General features: G+C 39.5%; 1 protein-coding gene across 3 annotated transcripts in view; it reads right to left on the bottom strand.

The window, feature by feature from the left end:
- The window catches only part of LOC124777467 (iodotyrosine deiodinase 1), a 96025-nt gene that overhangs the window by 2984 nt on the left and 73475 nt on the right, over positions 1 to 19566 (bottom strand). The window contains exon 4 of one of the 3 annotated variants that reach the window (XM_047252892.1): positions 18389 to 18391. The exons of 1 other annotated variant lie outside the window; for it this stretch is intronic. In XM_047252892.1, coding sequence (XP_047108848.1) covers positions 18389 to 18391 — 3 coding nt within the window. Of the gene's footprint in view, positions 1 to 11225; positions 11265 to 18388; positions 18392 to 19566 lie in introns of all 3 variants that reach the window. One more of the 3 variants, XM_047252891.1, reaches the window with a different exon arrangement.

Here is a 19566-nt window from a genome sequence, read left to right as displayed (position 1 = left end):
AGAAAAGGATACAAACCATGCATGAATATTGTGGCTTTTGCAACAACTGGTGCAAGATATGTAAATAGAGTATGCTTAAACACAAATTCTTTTATCTTTGTCAGGAAATTATAAACGTTGCTTCAGGCATCTATATATCTCACCATTGTCAGTACTCAGTACGTCAACAAGCAAAAAGTAAAATTAAAAATTTTAATTATTCTTCTGTATGGAGCATGACTCCTTTTGAGTACATGGAAACTTACTGAGAAGAAATACAGAGGTGGTCTTTTTTTTAAAAAAAAAAAAAAAAAAAAATAGTGAGCATTGAGAACAAACACACTAATTGGACAGTAGTGTTGAACTGTGTACTTTTCACCTGAATGTCCAAAGAAGACTGAACATGAAGACCAATTTTAACTAAGCAACAGTCTGGTTTCATAATCTGTGTTTTTTTATGTGGGTGGTTATGTGGGGTGTGTTAGAAGATAATCCTTGATCAAAAGTATTTGGACTCACCTGTGTAATGCAGAATTGATTACTATACGAGGTGTGTTAGAAAAGTATCCAACATTATTTTTCTTTTGCAAACACCTGATTGATTTAAATTTAGCATGCCTGCATCAGCCTACCTGAACCTTCATCCGCATGCACGATTTTTTTCCCAACTGTCGACTGTGTCAGTTGCTGGCAAGCAGCAGTTAAGTGAGATTGTGTGTAGTGCTTGCATCAGTTTTTCATTGCAAGGGAAATGACGGAATGACTGGAGCAGCGCTACTGCATCAAATTTTGCCTGAAACTGGGCGCCAGCCAAATGGAAACCATTTGGAAGATTCAGATTGCTTTCAATGACGATCTATGGGCATCACACAGATTAAGGAGTGGTACAAGCAGTTTACAGGTGGCTGTAAATCAGTGGAGAGTGAGCCATGCTCTGGTTGGCCATCATGATGCCAAAATGACCAAGTCATTGCCAAAGTGAACACTGTGGTGATGTGAGACTGTCATGTAACTATGAGATAAATTGCAGAAGAGGTGGGCATCAGCACTTTTTCAGTACATTCCATTGTGTCTCAAGATTTGGCCATGAAGGGAGTGTTTGCGAAATTCGTGCCAAAGCTGCTGACAGTGGAGCAAACACAGCTTCATATTGAAGTCTCACAGTACATGATGGACTCCACAAACACTGACCCTGACTTCGTAAACACCGTAATCATTGGTGACAAGCACTGGGCATACAGGTACAACTCGGAAACCAAATACGAGTCGTCACAGTGGAAGAATTCCTCATCGTCAAGACCAAAAAGGCCTTCCAAGTGCACAGCAATGTCAAAGTGATCCTGACTGCTTTCTTTGACTCTTGTGGTGTGATACACATGAGTACGCACCCCAGAGTCAATCACCAAACGGTACTACTGGGATGTCCTCCATTGCCTACCTGATGCTATGTGGTGCAGGAGACCAGACTTGCAGTCAACAGAAAAATGATGCACCTCCATCACAACAGTGCTCCAGCACATTCCTCACACTTGATTGAGACTTTTTTTTGACAAAAAACCAGATTCCTGTGTGTCAACAGGCTCTTTAATCTCCTGACTCCTGATATGGCCCCCTTGCAACTTCTGGCTGTTTCCAAACTCAAGAAGCCATTGAAAGGAAAGCAATTTCAGATGAGAGAACATTAAGGCAGCAACGACAGTGACCTAAACTCTATTCCAAAAGAGGATTTTTCAGCATGCTTGCAATAGTGGTGGCACTTGCTGGGAGCAGTTTGTGGAGTCTGAAGGGGACTACTTTGGGGGTGATTAGGTGTCCAGCACTCCAGGTAAGCCAGGTTTTTTCCCCTCCTGGCCAAAGGTCAGATACTTTTCTTACAGACCTCATATGTAATTATTTCTTTGTTGGGAATTTCAGTGACACCAGTACATTGATGCCGTAGGAAAGTTATTGTAGAATGTAAATATTTTTGAATACAAGAAGACCACACACTGAAAAGCAGAAACATTGAGTTGTTGATAGGTGTGCACATGCGCGTGTTCTCTCTCTCTCACACACACACACACACACACACACACACACACACACTTCTGCAGTCTCAAGAGAGTGGGTGTTAGAGACAGGGAGAGGGACTACGGGGTTTGTGGCTAGTGGCTTAGAGGGAGACACTTGCTTTGCCAGCTAGGAATACAAGAGGGAGGGGTGGCAGGTATGTGGGCTATGCATTTAATGCACAGTTGTATAGGCTGGTGAAGAGCAGTGCACCCTGTAAGTAACATAGGTGTGACAGGACAAAGGAAGGGGAAACTGTTGGGTGGAGGGTGCAGGGACTATATCTGAGATTGAGGCCAGAATGATTACAGGAGTGGAGGATGTGTTGTAAGAATAACTTCCATCTGTGTAGTTCAGAGAAGCTGGTGATGGAGTGAAGGGTCCAGATGGCCCAGGTTGTGAAGCAGCTATTAAAACTGTGCATGGTGTGCTCAGCTGCATGTTGTGCCACTGATTGGTCAACTAGGTTCTTGGCAACAATTTGGCGGTGGCCATTCGTCATGGTGGACAGCTGGTTGGTAGTCATACTGACATAAAAGGGTTTGCAGCAGAGTTGGTATATGACATGGCTGCTTTTACAGGTTGCCTGGCCTGTGACGTGGTAGAATAAGCCTGTGACAGGGCTGGAGTAAGAGGTGCTGCGTGGTGGATATGGCAGGTCACACACCTTGGTCGGCCACAGGATTATGATCCCTGTGACAATGGATTGGGGATGAACATGGCATACAGATGGAGTAGAATGTTGTGTAGATTGGGTGGGCTAGATGAGAAGGATCTTGGGTAGGATGTCCATCATTTGAGGGCAGGATGAGAGAGAATGATAGCCTTGGCAAAGGATATGGTTCAGTTGTTCCGTTTCAGGGTGCTATTGGGTGACCAGGGGGAATGCTCCTTTGTAACTGATTCTTGGATGTGGTGGGGAATAAGGCATTTGTGAGGATATGATATTTAAAATCTGTTTGACTAGATTTGGAGTGTATTGGCTGTTTGTGATGGCCTTCGTGTGGTCTTCAGCATATTGAGCAAGGGAATCCCATCACTGTAAATACGTTGTCCATGAGTGGCAAGGCTGCATGGAAGAGATTTTTTGGGTATAGAAAGGAGGCATCTGTAAAAATGTTGGTACTGTTGGTGAGTAGTGGGTTTAATGTGGACAAAGGTGTGGGTGGAGCCACTAGAGAGGAGAAGGTCAACGTCCAGGGTAGAAGAGGGCCAGGTAGAGCAGATGGGAGAGATGTTGAGGTTGTGAAGAAATGTAAGTAGGGTGACATGCACTCCATGTGTGTATTTTACTCTAGTTCAAAAAATGATTACTCCAAAAACTAGCAAGTTTTTTTCTTTTGTTTGTGCCTATCAATGACTCAACCATTCTGCTTTTTGATCAGTGGCCTCCTTTAATCCAAAAGTAATTTATGTCATTATATGCCATTTAGGTATTTAAAAATGCAACTGTCATGGTTGAAGCAACTTGAAATGCGTTGTTGTTCTTTGTGATGGTTAGTTAAAATGGGGCAGCAATTGTTGTGCAGCAGATTGAATTCCTTCATAAATTATTCAAGTCAGTTGATTTACATGATTACTGTCATTGAGGTTAAATTGCAGACAACTAATGACCAGTGAATAAACCTCTGAACATGCCTGCAGAAGAAACTGCCTTTATCAGTTTTTTACTGTAATTACATTTACAACAGTTTCAACACTGAATTGCACATCAGAGAACACATCACTGCTCAAGCTTAATCTCATTTATCAGTGCTATTAAATATGTGTGTGTGTAGTAGCGTAAAGAGATATCCGTGATAAATTGCAATAAAATGTAGAGCAGATGAGGGAAAGACCTCACTGCATAAATAGAATAGTTTGTTAACAATCAAGCACTGACAATTATGAATATTATTGAACCATCAGTTTAATAAGTGATTGTTGTACATTATTATCGTCAAATATTAACAGAAGGATGGAAAGACTGATAAAATCCATCATCGGGGAAGATCAAAAATGTAGGTACAGCAAGGTCATACTGACCCTACAACGTATCTTAGAAGATGGGTTAAAGAAAGGCAAACCCATGTTGATAGTATTTTTAGATTTAGAGAAAGCTTTTGAAAATGTCGACGTGAATACACTCTTTGAAATTCTGAAGGTATCAGACATAAAAACGGATAATAAAAGGGTATCTACAACTTGTGCAGAAGCCAGACTGCAGTTACAAGAGTCAAAGGACATAATACGAATGCAGTAGTTGAGAAGGGAGTCAGACAGAGTTATAGCCTATCTCCAATCACTCTGTACATTGGGCAAACAGTGAAAATACCAAGGCGAAATTTGAAAAGAAAGGGATAGAAGAAATAAAATGTTTAAGGTTTGCCAATGATGCTGTAATTATTTCAAAGATGGTAAAGGGCATAGAAAAGCAGTTGAACAGGATGGAAAGCAAAACATGGAAAGATGGATGTTACTACTTGGATAGCAAAATAACTGACGATAGTAGATATAAAGATGATATAAAATGCAAATGAGCAATAACAAGAAAAGTGTTTCTGAAAAAGAGAAATTCGTTGATGTTTAATGTAAATAAACAAGAATAGAATATAAGCTTTGTAATGAGGTACTACAGAAGAATTGGAAGATTGTATAGGCAGACTGGATAGCTAATCAAAGGGTACTGAATCTAATTGGGAAGAAAACAAGACTAAAGGTAGGGATCACTTGATATGTCACACCATGAGCCATGAAGGAAAAGTCATTTTGGTTATGGATGAAAGTGTGTGTTGGTGTTTGTGTGGCAGGTGGGAGCGGGGGAGAGGGGGGTGGCAGTGTGCAGTGTGGAGTAAACATTGTAGAAGAAGATCAACACTTGAGTACTGTAAGTAAACAAAAAAATGATTACAATTTCAGAAAAACTGGATGATTTATTCGAAAGAAAGAGCTTCACAAATTGAGCAAGTCAATAACGTCTTGGTCTATCTCAAGTCCTTAGACAGGCAGCTATTCAGCTTGGTACCGATTGATAAAGTTGTTGGATGCCCTCATGAGGGATGTCATGCCAAATTATGTCCTACTGACTCATTAGATCATCAAAATCCCAAGCTGGCTGGAGGGTCCTGCCCACAATGCTCCAGACATTCTCAGCTGGGGAGAGCTTCAGCAGCCTTGCTGGCCAAAGTCAGATCTGGCAAGCAGGAAGACAAGCAGTAGAAACTCTCACCGTGTGTGTGTGGAAATTATCTTGCTGAAATGTAAGCATATGATGGCTTGCCATGAAGGACAACAAAACAGGACATACAATATCATTGATGTACCGCTGTGCTGTAAAGGTGTCGCAGATAACAACCAAAGAATTCCTGCTATTAAAAGAAATGGCACCCCATACCGTTACTCTTGGTTGTCAGGCCCTTTGGCGAGTGACAGTCAGGTTGGTATCCCACTGCTGTCTGGGGTGTCTCCAGACACTTCTTTGTCCTGAAATCTTATTGACTGGAGTAGAATTTTGTTTAGTGATGAGTCCCAATTTCAATTGGGCCCCAGTACCAGCAAAGACATCCCTGGAGACAACCAAAACAAAGGTGGGATACCATACGACCCAACAAACAGGAGGGATGGTCTGGGGTGTCATTTCTTTTCACATCAGGACCCCTTTAGTTGTCATCCACAACACCTTTACAGCACAATGGTATGTCAACAATATTCTAAACCCATTTTGATGCCCTTCCAGGCAGTCCATCCTGGGCTTAAATTTCAGTAAGATAATGCCACCCACACCTGCAGAGAGTTTTCTACTGTTTGTTTTTATGCTTGCCTAAACGTACCTTGACCAAAAGGATCACCAGATCTCTCCTAAACTGAAAATGTTTGGAGCATTTTGTTGATCTACCATGCCAATTTAACAGAATTTTGCGCAATTTCTATCATGAGGGCGTCCAAGAACCTTATCAATCAATGCTAAGCCAAATAACTGCTTGCATAATGGGTAGAGGTGGAAAATCACATTGTTGATTTGCTCAGTTTGTGATTCTCTTCCTTATGAATAAATCATCCAATTTTATAGTAGAGATGCTGAGTCGCGATAGGCACAATAAAAAGATTCACACAATCATAGCTTTCAGCCATTAAGGCCTTTGTCATCAGTAGACACACACACACACACACACACACACACACACACACTTCTGCAGTCTCAAGAGAGCTGAAACTACACTGCGAGCAGCAGCACCAGTGCATGATGGAAGTGGCGAATGGGTGGGGGTAAGGAGGAGGCTGGAGTGGGGAGGGGGAGGGGGAGGGGGAGGGATAGTATGGTGGGAGTGGCGGACAGTGAAGTGTTGCAGTTTAGATGGACGGTAGGAGAGAAGCTGCAGAGGGGGGAGGGGGTAAGGATACATCCTCCTACCACCACCTACTCCAGTCCGGTCACTAACATTACCTATCACATCCAAGGTAGGGTTACCTGTGAAACCAGTCAAGTGATCTACAAGCTAAGCTGCAACCACTGTGCTGCATTCTATGTAGGCATGACAATCAACAAGCTGAATGGCCACCTACAAACTGTGGCCAAGAAACAAGTGGACCACCCTGTAGCTGAACACGCTGCCAAACATGATACCCCTCATCTCAATGACTGCTTCACAGCCTGTGCCATATGGATCCTTCCCACCAACACCAGCTTTTCTGAATTGCGCAGGTGGGAACTTTCCCTGTAATACATCCAACATTCCCGTAACCATCCTGGCCTCAACCTTCGTTAGTAATTGTCCTCACCCATCCAGCCCCCTCCCTGTTCCCATTCCAGCACTACACAGCCATCGTTTCTCCACCACACCCAGTCTTTTAATTTCTTTTATTTTTATGATTATTTTTATTTTTATTTCTCTCTTTTCTGCTACTTACCCCCTCCGCACCTTCTCTCCTACCCTCTGTCTAAACTGCAACACTTCACTGTCCGCCACTCCCACCATACTATCCCTCCCCCTCCCCACCCCAGCCTCCTCCTTACCCCCACCCAGTCACCACTTCCATCATGCACTGGTGCTGCTGCTCGCAGTGTAGTTTCAGCTCTCTGAGACTGCAGAAGTGTGTGCAAGTTGCGTGTGTGTGTATGTGTGTCTACTGATGACAAAGGCCTTAATGGATGAAAGCTATGATTGTGTGAATCTTTTTATTGTGCCTATCGTGACTCAGCATCTCTGCTATATGGTGAGTAGCAACTTTACTTCTCTCATATTGTTACATTCCATCCTGGATTTTCCATTGTTTTATCATCCAATTTTTTAAAAATTGTAATCATTTGTGCTGGTGCTGCAAACAGCTGAAAGCCAGGGAAACTACAGCCGTAATTTTTCCCGAGGGCATACAGCTTTACTGTGTGGTTAAATGATGATGGTGTCCTCTTGGGTAAAATGTTCTGGACGTAAAACAGTCCCCCATTTGGATCTCTGGGCAGGGGACTACTCAGGAGGACATCATTATCAGGAGAAACAAAACTGGCATTCTACAGATTGAAGCGTGGAATGTCAGATCCCTTATTTGGGCAGGTAGGTTAGAAAATTTAAAATGGGAAATGGATAGGTTAAAGTTGGATTTAGTGGGAATTAGTGAAAATTGGTGGCAAGAGGAACAAGACTTCTGGTCAGGTGAATACAGAGTTATAAATACAAAATCAAGTATGGGTGATGTAGGAGTAGGTTTAATAATGAATAAGAAAAATAGGAATGTGTATAAGCTACTACAAACAGTGTAGTGAATGCATTATTGTAGCCAAGATAGACATGAAGCCCAGGCCTACCATAGTAGTACAGGTTTATATGCCAACTATTTCTGCAGATGATGAAGAGATTGAAGAACTGTATGGTGAGATAAAAGAAATTATTGATATAGTTAAAGCAGGCGAAAATTTAGTAGTCTGGGGGATTGGAAATCAATAGTAGGAAAAGGAAGAGAAGGAAAAGTTGTACGTGAATACCAACTTTGGGTAAGGAATGTAAGAGGAAGGTGCCTGGTGGAATTTTGTACAGAGCACAACTTAATCAGCTATCACTTGGTTTAAGAACCATGAAAGAAAGTTGTATTCTTGGAAGAGACCTGGAGACACAGGAAAGTTTCAGATAGATTATATAAGGGTAAGACAGAGATTTAGGAACCAGTTTTTAAATTGTAAGACATTTCCAGGGACTGATGTAGATTCTGACCACAATTTATTGGTTATGAACTGTATATTAAAACTGAAGAAACTGCAATAGGGTAGGAATTTGAGAAGGTGGGACCTGAATAAACTGAAAGAACCGGAGGTTGTAGAGGGTTTCAGAGAGAGCATTAGGGAACAGTTGAGAAGAACAGGGGAAAGAAATACAATAGAACAACAATGGGTAGGGTTGAGAGATGAAATAGTTAAGGCACCAGAGGATTGAGTTGGTAAAAAGACGAGGGCTAGTAGAAATCCTTGGGTAACAGAAGATATATTGAATTTAATTGATGAAAGGAGAAAATATAAAAATACAGTAAATGAAGCAGACAAAAAGGAATACAAAAGTATCAAAAGTGAGATCGACAAGATGTTCAAAATGGCTAAGCAGGGATGGCTAGAGGACAAATGTAAGGATGTAGAAGCATACATCACTGGGGGTAAGATAGATGCTGCCTGCAGGAAAATTAGAGAGAGACCTTTGCAGAAAAGAGAACCACCTGTATGAATGTCAAGAGCTCAGATGGAAAACCAATCTAAGCAAAGAAGGGAAGCAGAAAGATGGAAGAAATATATAGAGGGTCTATACAAGGGTGATGTACTTGAGAGAAATTTTATGGAAATGGAAGGAAACATAGATGAAGATGAAATGGGAGATGTGATACTGCGTGAAGAATTTGACACCGCCCTGAAAGGCCTAAGTCGAAACAAGGCCTCGAGAGTGGACAGCATTCCACTGGAACTACTGATTGCCTCGTATTAGCCAGCCATGACAAAACTCTTCTATTTGTTGAGCAAGATGTTTGAGACAGGCAAAATGTCTTCAGACTGCAAGAAGAATATAATTATTCCAATCCCAAAGTAAGCAGGTGTTGACAGGTGTGAAAATTACCAAACTATCTGTTTAATAAGTCACGGTTGCAAAATGGACGATTGGGAGAACTGGTAGAAGGCAACTTCAGGGAAGATCAGTTTGGACTCAGGAGAAATGTTGGAACACATGAGGCAATACTGACCCTACGACTTATCTTAGAAGATAGGTTAAGGAAAGACAAACCTACGTTTCTAGCATTTGTTGGTTTTGAGAAAGCTTTTGACAATGTTGACTGGAATGTTCTCTTTCAAATTCTGAAGGTGGCAGGGGTAAAATATAGAGCAAAAGGCTATTTACAATTCGTACATAAACCAAATGGCAGTTATAACAATTAGTGGGCATGAAAGGGAAGCAGTGATTGAGAAAGGAGTGAGATAGGGTTGTAGCCTACCCCTGATGTTATTCAATCCGTATATTGCAAGCAGTTAAGGAAACAAAAGAAAATTTTTAATATTAATTAAAATCCATGGAGAAGAAATGAAAACTTTGAGGTTTGTTGATAATATTGTAATTCTTTCAGACAGTAAAGTGCCTGGATGAGCAGTTGAGCAAGATGGACAGTGGCTTGAAAGGAGGATATAAGATGAACATCAACAAAAGCAAAACGAGTATAATGGAATGTAGTCAAATTAAATCAAGTGCTGCTGAGGGTATTAGATTAGGAGATGAGACAGTTAAAGTAGTAAATGAGTTTTGCTATTTGGTAAGCAAAATAACTGATTATGGTCAAAGTAGGGAGGATATAAAATGTAGACTGGCAATGGTAAGAAAAGCGTTTCTGAAGAAGAGAAATTCGTTAACATCAAGTACAGGCTCACATGTCAGGAAGCCCTTTCTGAAAGTATCTGTAGGAGTGCAGCTAGTATGGAAGTGAAATATGGATGATAAACAGTTTAGACAAGAAGAGAATAGAAGCTTTTGAAATGTGGTGTTACAGAAGAATGCTGAAGTTTAGATAGGTAGATCACATAACTAATGAGGAGGTACTGAATAGACATGGGGAGAAAAGGAATTTGTGGCACAACTTGACTAGAAGAAGGGATCAGTTGGTAGAACACATTCTGAGGCATGAAGGGATCACCAATTTAGTATTGTAGGGAAGTGTGGAGGGTAAAAATTGTAGAGGGAGACCAAGAAATGAATACACTAAGCAGATTCAGAAAGATGTAGGTAGCAGTAGTTACTTGGAGATGAAGAGGCTTGCACAGGATAGAGTAGCATGGAGAGCTGCACCAAACCAGTCTCTGGACTGAAGACCACACAACAACAACAACAGCAACCATTTGTTTGTTTGTACTGTACATCCCTTCTACCAATTATGTGTCTGAAACAATTATATGTTTGAAAGTAGTAGACAGAAACTGCTATGCTCTGGTAGTTCTCAGAAACCATGAGTGAAAATATGTGGGACATCCATGATCAGCTAGTATTGTCCATGAAGTATTGTGATGACGACAGTAATAACCGACAAAGGAAAGTGGCATTTCTATACATTCCTTCATGTTTTTCTAACATAATCCTAATGACAGTTAAGCAGGACTGGTGTCTGTGTTTGTGGGAACAATAGCTTGAACCTGTTCTTATTTTCTGCAGATGCATGTCTCTTTCATCCAGTAATGATATCAATCATTATGAGATTGTTGAATAATAAAGGCAGATTAGTTGTATTCTTAATAAGTTCATTAATGGAATTTAGGAGCCACCTGTAACTCACTAACATTTCAGAAGCAAATATTCGTCAAGGAGTACTGCTGCTGTTGGAAGCTGTGATTCAGCAATATGGAGAGGCATATTCAAGTTACATCATCAGAAGAGAGAGAGAGAGAACGAGAGAGATAGAGAGAGAGGAGAATATTGGTAATGTTCATGAAGAGTGAATTTTAGTAGCTAACTAGTTGCCTACTTTTTTGTGTGTGTGTGTGTGTGTGTGTGTGTGTGTGTGTGTGTGTGTGTTTGTGTGAACTTGTCCACTGTATGGTCTGCTTGTTTTACAGAAACTAGAATAGTCCTTGTGTACCACTGCCATATCCTAACAGAAATTGCACATGAGGACTGACGGAAGTCAGATATATCCTCAAAGTATTTTGCTATGTAAGAGTAATTTTTTAGTATCAACATGTATTCTAAAGGTGGTATTTTACTTACCATCTACCACATCAGACCAGCAGCATGAAACAATCCATTCTATTTAAAATAATTAATTATTTTAGTACATGTACTAAAAGTTTCAGGCAAAGGTGGTGTCATAGAATGAACTACTTAAATAAAGTATGCATTAAGGCATTCACACATCATGTTTTACAAGACACAAATGGTGGTGAATGTTCAGTGACATGGTACAGTAGTCTGCATGATGCATTATCATAAATTTACAGCTCAGATGTGCCTCTGTAGATCATGTTAATATGTAATTATCACTACAAATGATAATCCCCAAAGTTTTCAAAGTGTTTCTGAAACATGCCATTTTTAAAGTTAATTTCCAGCCTCTTCACTTTGGAGGTATACTAGTGAGAAATGTTTTATGACTGGTTATTTTTTATTATTTTCCATCAGTATTATCTCAATTTTTCTGATGTTATTGTATAATTACAGAAAAAAGTTGCAACATCAAGAAGGAGTTGTCACATAAGCAAAAGTTGGTAGGCATGTTTCCACATCTAGAAGATGATGTGTATTAAAATTTCACATCAACAGTGTAGGAAAAGACATATTGCTACTTACTATAAGGAAGACATGTTAAGTTGCAGACAGGCACGATTAAAAGACACTCATATATAGCTTTCAGCCACAGCCTTCGACAGTGAACATCTCAAGCTGGAATGCCCAGTGACAAAGATGCATTAGCAACGTGTCATTGAGTTTCAACGAGGTCATGTAATATAGCTATAATCCTGTGTGTGTGTGTGTGTGTGTGTGTGTCTTTAGTCATGAAGGCTGTGGCTGAAAGCTGTATGTGAGTGCCTTTTAACCGTGCCAGTCTGCAACTTGACATGTCTTCTTTACGGTAAGTAGCAGTCTGTCTTTTCCACATTGTTGATATTCCTGCGTGGAATTTCCATTGCTTGAAAAATTTCACACTGGTCACATAAGCGTAGCACTAGTAGCACCACTATGAGGATGCAGATCAGGTTTGCTTTAAATACAGGCTGTAACGGTCGTGTTAGTTACCTTTGAGATTGGACATGGAGAGTTGATGTTCGTCAAGAATACCTTTAAGATGACAAAGATGCCATTACCACTGTCTGAGTGAGTTTCAATGCGTTCGTGTAATAGGGCTACAAGTAGCTGGATGTTTCTTCAGTGATATTGCAAAAAGACTTGGCAGTAATGTAGCCACAGTACATGACTGCTGGCAGCGATAGTTACGAGAATGTCCGGTTGCGAGAAGATCTGGCTCTGTCTGGATAACCACACAGTGCTACCAAGAGGGAAGACCGCCGTGTTCAGCGTATGGCTCTGGTGCATGGTACTGCATCTGCAGCAGCAATTTGAGCAGCAGTTTTCATCAAAGTGACACAACAGACTGTTGAAAATTGGTTGCTTTGAGGACAGCTCCCAGCCAGATGACCTGTAGTGTGCATTCCGCTGATCCCAAACCATTGCAATTTGGTCTTCAGTGGTGTCAAGCAAGAACTCATTGGATGGCAGGATGGAGATCTTTCGTGTTTTCTGATGAGAGTTAGTTCTGCCTTGGTGCCAGTGATGGCCATGTGGTGGTTAGGAGGAGGCTAGTTGAGGGCTTGCAGCCCACCTGTCGTTCTGCCAGTCACATTGGACATACACCAGGTGTTATGGTGTGAGGTGTGATTTCATATGACAGCAGGAGCACTCTTGTGGTTATCCGACACACCCTGACTGCGAATCTGTATTTCAGTCTGGTGTTTTGACCTCTTGTGCTGCCATTCATGAACAGCATTCTATGGGGTCTTTTCCAACAGGATAATGCTTGCCCATGTACTGCTGTTGAAACCCAACATGCTCTACAGTCTTCAGTGTTGACTTGTTGCCTTGGCCTGTTTGATCACTAGATCTATCCCCAGTCAAGCATATCAGATGACAACTCCAGCTTCATCCACAAGCAGCGTTATCTTTTCTTGTGTTGACAAACCAAGTGTAACAAATGTTGAATGCCATCTCACAAACTGACATCCAGCACCTCTAAAACACAACGCATGAATGTTCTCATGCTTGCATTCAACTTTCTGGTGCTTACACAGTTATTGATGTACCAGAATTTCACATTTGCAGTGGCTTATCTTGTGCTTGCATTAATCTGGGATCTTACAATGTTAGTCACTTACATACATTACCTAGAGAAATTTATTCCCAAAATTTCATTACCCTCCATTAATTAGTTTTTGATGTTGGGTTTTTTCTGTCAGTGTAGTTCCATTTTAACTTTCAGTTCCAACCTAACATCATTGGTTTATGAATGAAATTATCTTTTTAGATATTGTCTAGTTTTATTTCATAACTGTTTGATCATTTTATTGGATATTTGTTGGATCTGATAATTTAGGGATATACTCTAACACCTCTGATTATAAAATTGTGACTCTAAAAACCACTTTAATATTAAGAAAGAGAATATCATGATGAACTACCTGCAAAAGGGTTGGCAGTAGCCAATATTTTGAGATGTAATGAGACTTTTAATTTTCAATTCCAATCTAACATTATTGGTCTATGAATAAACATCCTTTGAGTTCCTTTGGTATATGTCTTCAAATCCACTGCTTCAGCCATATATAATTTTAAAATCATGCGCCCCTCTTGCTCACCTCCACGCCTTTCCATGGATAAATTTCTATTGACCTCCTTGGAAAGTATGCTCGTTTCCCTCAAGGTCATTTTATTCTAGATGGGCCACCATGTTTTGAAGTCCAAAAGTATTTTAGGACTTGAATAAAAGTAGTGGTGTGTGTGTGTAGATAGGTAGTTTTTCAGATCAATTGTGCTACTGATTTTGCAGATAGATGTGATCTGTTCACTTTTTGCTTTTCATTTTCTGTGGACAATTTTCTGCCCAAGTGATTTTCAATAAAATATGGTTACAGACGGAGCCAGGTCACCTGTGAATTCTGCTGGGATACTTATGACTTGTTCAGGCTTTGTGTTTTCAGCTGCTCTTCAACCCCATTATTACAGATTGATCCATCCCTTGCCATTGGAGTATTACAACAGTTAAATGTTGAGAGCATACTTAGTCTTTCTTTCTAAAGGAATATTGTCCAAAGTGCTGTTTTATAATCTAGTCCCTGCATGATCACAAATGTCTGGACACTATCTTTTGTGTCTTTGATACCAATTTACATATTACCAAAAATGTTTACACTTTTATGTCAGAACATGCAATGAGATTTGACTGCAAGTGTTACATTGGGTAGATTCTAGGGAACATTAGTAAGTGCGGCGGAACCAATATGTGGGAGGATAAGCAACAAAAAGAGATGGAAAGAAACACCCTGGTGGAATGATAAAATGAAGGATATAGTATAGAAGAAGAATAGAGCCTTTAGGGTATGGTTCCAGAAGAGAACAGTAGAGACGAGTGAAGAGGATCAAGCAAGAAGCAAAGAAGCAAAAAGAGTGGTGGCAGAGGAGAGACGAAAGTGGATAGAACAGTGGACCAGAATGATAGAGAAGGATAGTGAAGGTTAAAAAAAGGTGTTATATGGGATGATCAAAAGTAAGAGGAAGAACTGTATGACAGATTATGCCCAAATGGTGAACAACAGAGGCCAAGCTGTAGAGAATATGGAGGAACTCAAGAATATGTGGAAGGAGTATTTTGAAGAACTCCTGAACTCGAATGGAGACCTGAATGAGGAGGAACAAACTGAGGAGAAAAAAGAGAGGAGGAACAGCAAATAGAAAAAGACCTTACGTGGGGCAAATAGAAAAAGATCTTACATGGGGAGAAGTGGAAGAGGCATTGGGGAAGATGAAGGGGGGGAAGTCGTCAGGTCTGGGTGAGCTAAGTGTAGAGATGATGAGAGCAGCAGGAGAGGTGGGGATACAATGGCTGTAGTGAGTAATGAAAAGTGTATGGAGACAGAAGATGATCCCAGAAGACTCAAAGAAGGGAATAATTGTCCTGATCTTTAAGAAGGGAAATAGGGAAGAGTGCAAGAACTATCATGGGATAACACTGATGAATGATTGTGCAAAGATTTTTGAGAAAATTTTGGAAGCACAAATTTAAGCAAAATTAGAAGAAGGGATGAGAGAAGACCATGGATCTAATTTTTGCTGTAAGACAACTGCAGGAAAAGCACTACAAATATGGAATAGATCTACTAATGACCTTCCTGGGCATCAAAAAAACATATGATAGTGTGCATAGAAGCAAAGTGTGGAAAGCCCTGGAGAACATAGGAATAGCAAAACAGATTATTTGGAGGATAAGAGAAATGTACCATAGAAGTCTGAGCTGTGTGAAAGTGGGAGGAGAGAGATCAGCATGGATTGAACAGAATAATGGCTTGAGGCAGGGAAGTGTACTTTCACCATTACTCTTCATTGAAGTGATGGATGATATAATGAGTACAGTAGCACAAGTAATTGGTGAAGAAAGATGAAAGCTATGGTGTTTGCAGATGATCTGATGATTTCGGGGAATAAGGAGGAGGAAGTACAAGAGCAGTTGGACATATGGGCATGAACAGTACAAGAATATGGGATGAAATTTGGTTCAAGTAAGAATGAGATGATGATCACAACAAGAATGAAGGGGAGAGAAACAACTGGAATAACAATTGGTGGGGAACGATTGAGGAGAGTGGATAGTTTCAAGTATGTAGGAAGCCTGATACAGGAAGATGGAAGAAATGACAGAGAAATAAACAAGCAGGGGAGAAAAGCAGAAGCATTTCAGGAGAGTGTCAGAAGCCTGATACGGAGCAAGAATGTACCCCAAATCAGTAAAAGGATTATATACCAATCATACTATGTCCCGATTCTGGCATAAGCATCTGAAACCTGGGATACAAAAGGGAGAGAGAAAAGCAAAGTCCAGGCTAGTGAGAAGAAATTCTTGAGGAACAATATTGGAGTGACAAATATAGACAGGTTAAGAAATGAGAGGATCAGAAAGTTACTGAAGGTGGGACCATTACAGGAGGAGATAGAGAAATCAAGGCTGAGATCGTATGGACATGTTAAGTGATTGGAGGAGAAGAGGATACCCAGGAGGATACATGAGATGAAACTGGAAGTAAAGAGACCAAGAGGAAGACCAATAGACAGATGGCTGAAAGGAGTGGAAGAATGTGTCCAGACGAAAAGAGAAGACTGGACCAAGGTGAAGATGGAGTGATGGTGGCAAGACAGAAGACGATGGAGAGGCCTATGTTCCAAACAGATGCAGCCAGAGGCTGGAAACTGTCCCAGATAATGAAACGAGATGAGTTACATTATCCTTCAGGTAATGAAAAATATTTCATTTAGCATTTGCCAGTCTGTGATTTTATGAGTTGCTTTGTAATTGCCATTCTTAAGTGGAGATCTGTGCAAAAGTGACCAAAAATTTCATTTTTTGATTTTGTTTGAACTCAATAGTAAAATATATTGACAACTATCTCCTAAAGTTTCCTTCTTAAAATCATACGGAATGTGATGGAAAAAAATCTATGTCTTACGAAGTTTTCTATTTATGCTTGCATTGCAACTGTCTGTGGGATAACAATTTCAACACCCTCAAGAGATGCTTCCCTGAATGTGTAATGAATGTTATCAAGCCCATGTTTAAGTTCTTGCCAAATACTGAGCTACTAAGGAAATGTGTTCATGGAAAAACTCAAAAGCCAACTGGGTCACTGAATGTTCTTATTTTGAAAAATTGCCCCAAGATAACATTTTCATCATCTACAGTAGTAAAACTTTCAATATATGTTGTTTTTGTTTTTAATAATCAAAACATAGGGGCACTGGAAGTGTTACAGCATTTAGGCTTCAGGGATGGTGCATTCACAGTAAACATTCTTGAAAAATTTACCTTCCTTGTTTGTCTAGTGCTGAAATGTCTATTCGGGACGTATCAAAAGAAGTAAGACAAAAGAAAAGTCTTGACAGAGAAATCTCTCACTGCAGTCCTGGAGCATTCTGAGAAGGTGTAATCGAAGAAAATATAAGTTTAATCTTTAAATCCATTTTTCCAGAAACAACATTTTATGACACATACCTCTTTCTTGGGACATCTGTAATATAGTATAACTTCCTATTTGGCCCATACGTTTCTCACAGTGCAACAAACAACACACACAGCTAAATTTTCAAATGTTTCGTTTAAGCTGAGATACATATACAAAGGTACTAAGCTTCCTATACAGATCCTACCCAAAAGAGGTAAAATATCATAAAATGCTAAAATATTAAAGCTTGTGGACTTTCCATTGTTTAAAATGTTATAAAATCTTTTTTAAAGATATTCAATGTTGATTATGTGTAATTGTGTGTATATAAGTAGTCATAGCAAGTTCAATTTTGGCGATGATTGGTTTAATAGGTTATGAGGGAAAGGAACATTAGGCAATAATTTCAAATATATTAAAATTGATAACTTTATAATAATTTATAAATTTCGAAAGAAAATACAAAGTTACATTATTGTATTACTAACCACCTCATAAATTTTTACTTGTTCATCTTTAATATCTTAGGTACACTATTGGATGACATAAGAGTATGCTTTCATACTTCTCCCCACTTAATATGTTTCCCCTGGTGTTCTTTTACTTATAGGATGGTGTATCATTGTTAATGTTATTTTGCAGTTTACATATTTTTGTAGTGTGTCATCAGCTATTCACATAACCTTGAGCAGCATTTACTATTTGTTCATTGCCTGGATTAGATGACTGTTGCTTGTCAAACAAGGCAGCATAAATCTTTTTTAATTTACTGAACATGTATAACTTTCTGCTGATTTTTGTAGCATTTTGTATGTTGTTTGCCACTGATAGCATTATTCAGGCTTTCAGAATTCACCTCATGGTTGATTCTTGTGCACATTGGACATCATTCACTAACATTTCATTGCCCGATGTTCTTCCATTGTGCATGGCTAATTTTTGAAGATACTACTCGCACACATTGGTAAAACATTGGAAAGAAGAAATGTTATTGGACAATGAGAATCACATCAGAGAGTCAACAACCAGGTGGATTCGACATTATTGATCATTGTAGCTACAACTGCATCATCACCACCACCACTGAATCTGTACAGGAACCAAGTCAAAGAGATCAGACCTGTTTGACACCAAGCACTCTATTATATTTTCATCATGAGTTGCTTTCCTAACCATCTGCACCAGTTAATTTATAGAGAAAGTTTTAACAACAATTCCTCAAGAATTCCCAGCCCCCCTTTCATAAATCCTGCTTATGGGCTAGAACAGAAAGAGTAATCATTACTTTAAACAGGTAAAATATTATTCTGACCAAAAATATCTCTCAGAGTATCCCACAAACTCCATACTAGGCTCAGTTCCTTTCTGTTCTATGTTGAATGATTTACCAATAAATAGCTATCCTCCATGAGATTTGTCTGCAGATCATACTGGTACTTCTGTGTTAGTGAAAATCAGGATGCAGAAAAAAATTCCTGAATTGTTGATCAGTATCATCAGTAGCTTAGAATCTTGGTTTAAGTTGAATGGGTGAAATCTGAACATATCTAAAACTCACATGAAGAGCCAAACAACCAAAATGTGGCCAGATTGAAATTATTCACAGCATCCAAGATATAGAAGTTGATTCCATGACATTATTAAGATTGAATCTATATAAAAATTTGAGTGTACAGATACACATTGAGTACCCAGAAAATAAATTAAGGAGCTTTGCATTTGGAATGCAAATGTTATCTAATAAAAAAGTATGATGTAGAAGTTACTTTGAATACATTATTAGGTATAATACTTTTTTTTCTTTTTTTTCTTTTGGTGTGGGTGAGGGACTTTGCAACCATAATGGGGATACAGAAAAAATATCATTCGAAATATGTGCATTGTACATCAGAAAGAACCATGTCCCCCATTGTTTAGAGGCCTACAAATATTAACTATCTCATCCCTCCATGTTTATGAAATTGTTACCTTTTTGTATCAATATAGGAACTATTTGAGAAAAATCATTTTGTTAATAACGATGACTTAAGAAACAGATAAAAGTTTATGCTTGCAATCTACCACCAAAAATTGTATGCCCAGGCTCCTCAGTATGTGGGAATGAAAATTAATAATGAATAAATTAATGAGACGAGGCTAGGTCCTCTGAAAAGAAAGCTACATGAGGCCCTGATACTGAAATGGCATTACTCAGTAGATAAATGTACGCAATGTGAAGTGGTAGTTTGTGCTGGATACAACTTGCCACATATCCCACTAAGTACATGCAGTTGTTCATAGAAATGTCGTTTTGAAGTTATTTATTACTGTAAATATTATACCAATTATAATCTAAAATTTGTGACATGATG

This window comes from Schistocerca piceifrons, chromosome 2 (genome assembly GCF_021461385.2).
Source record: "Schistocerca piceifrons isolate TAMUIC-IGC-003096 chromosome 2, iqSchPice1.1, whole genome shotgun sequence".
NCBI lineage: Eukaryota > Metazoa > Arthropoda > Insecta > Orthoptera > Acrididae > Schistocerca > Schistocerca piceifrons.
The sequence above is the reverse complement of the archived record's forward strand: the minus strand, read 5'-3'. Positions and strand labels throughout refer to the sequence as shown.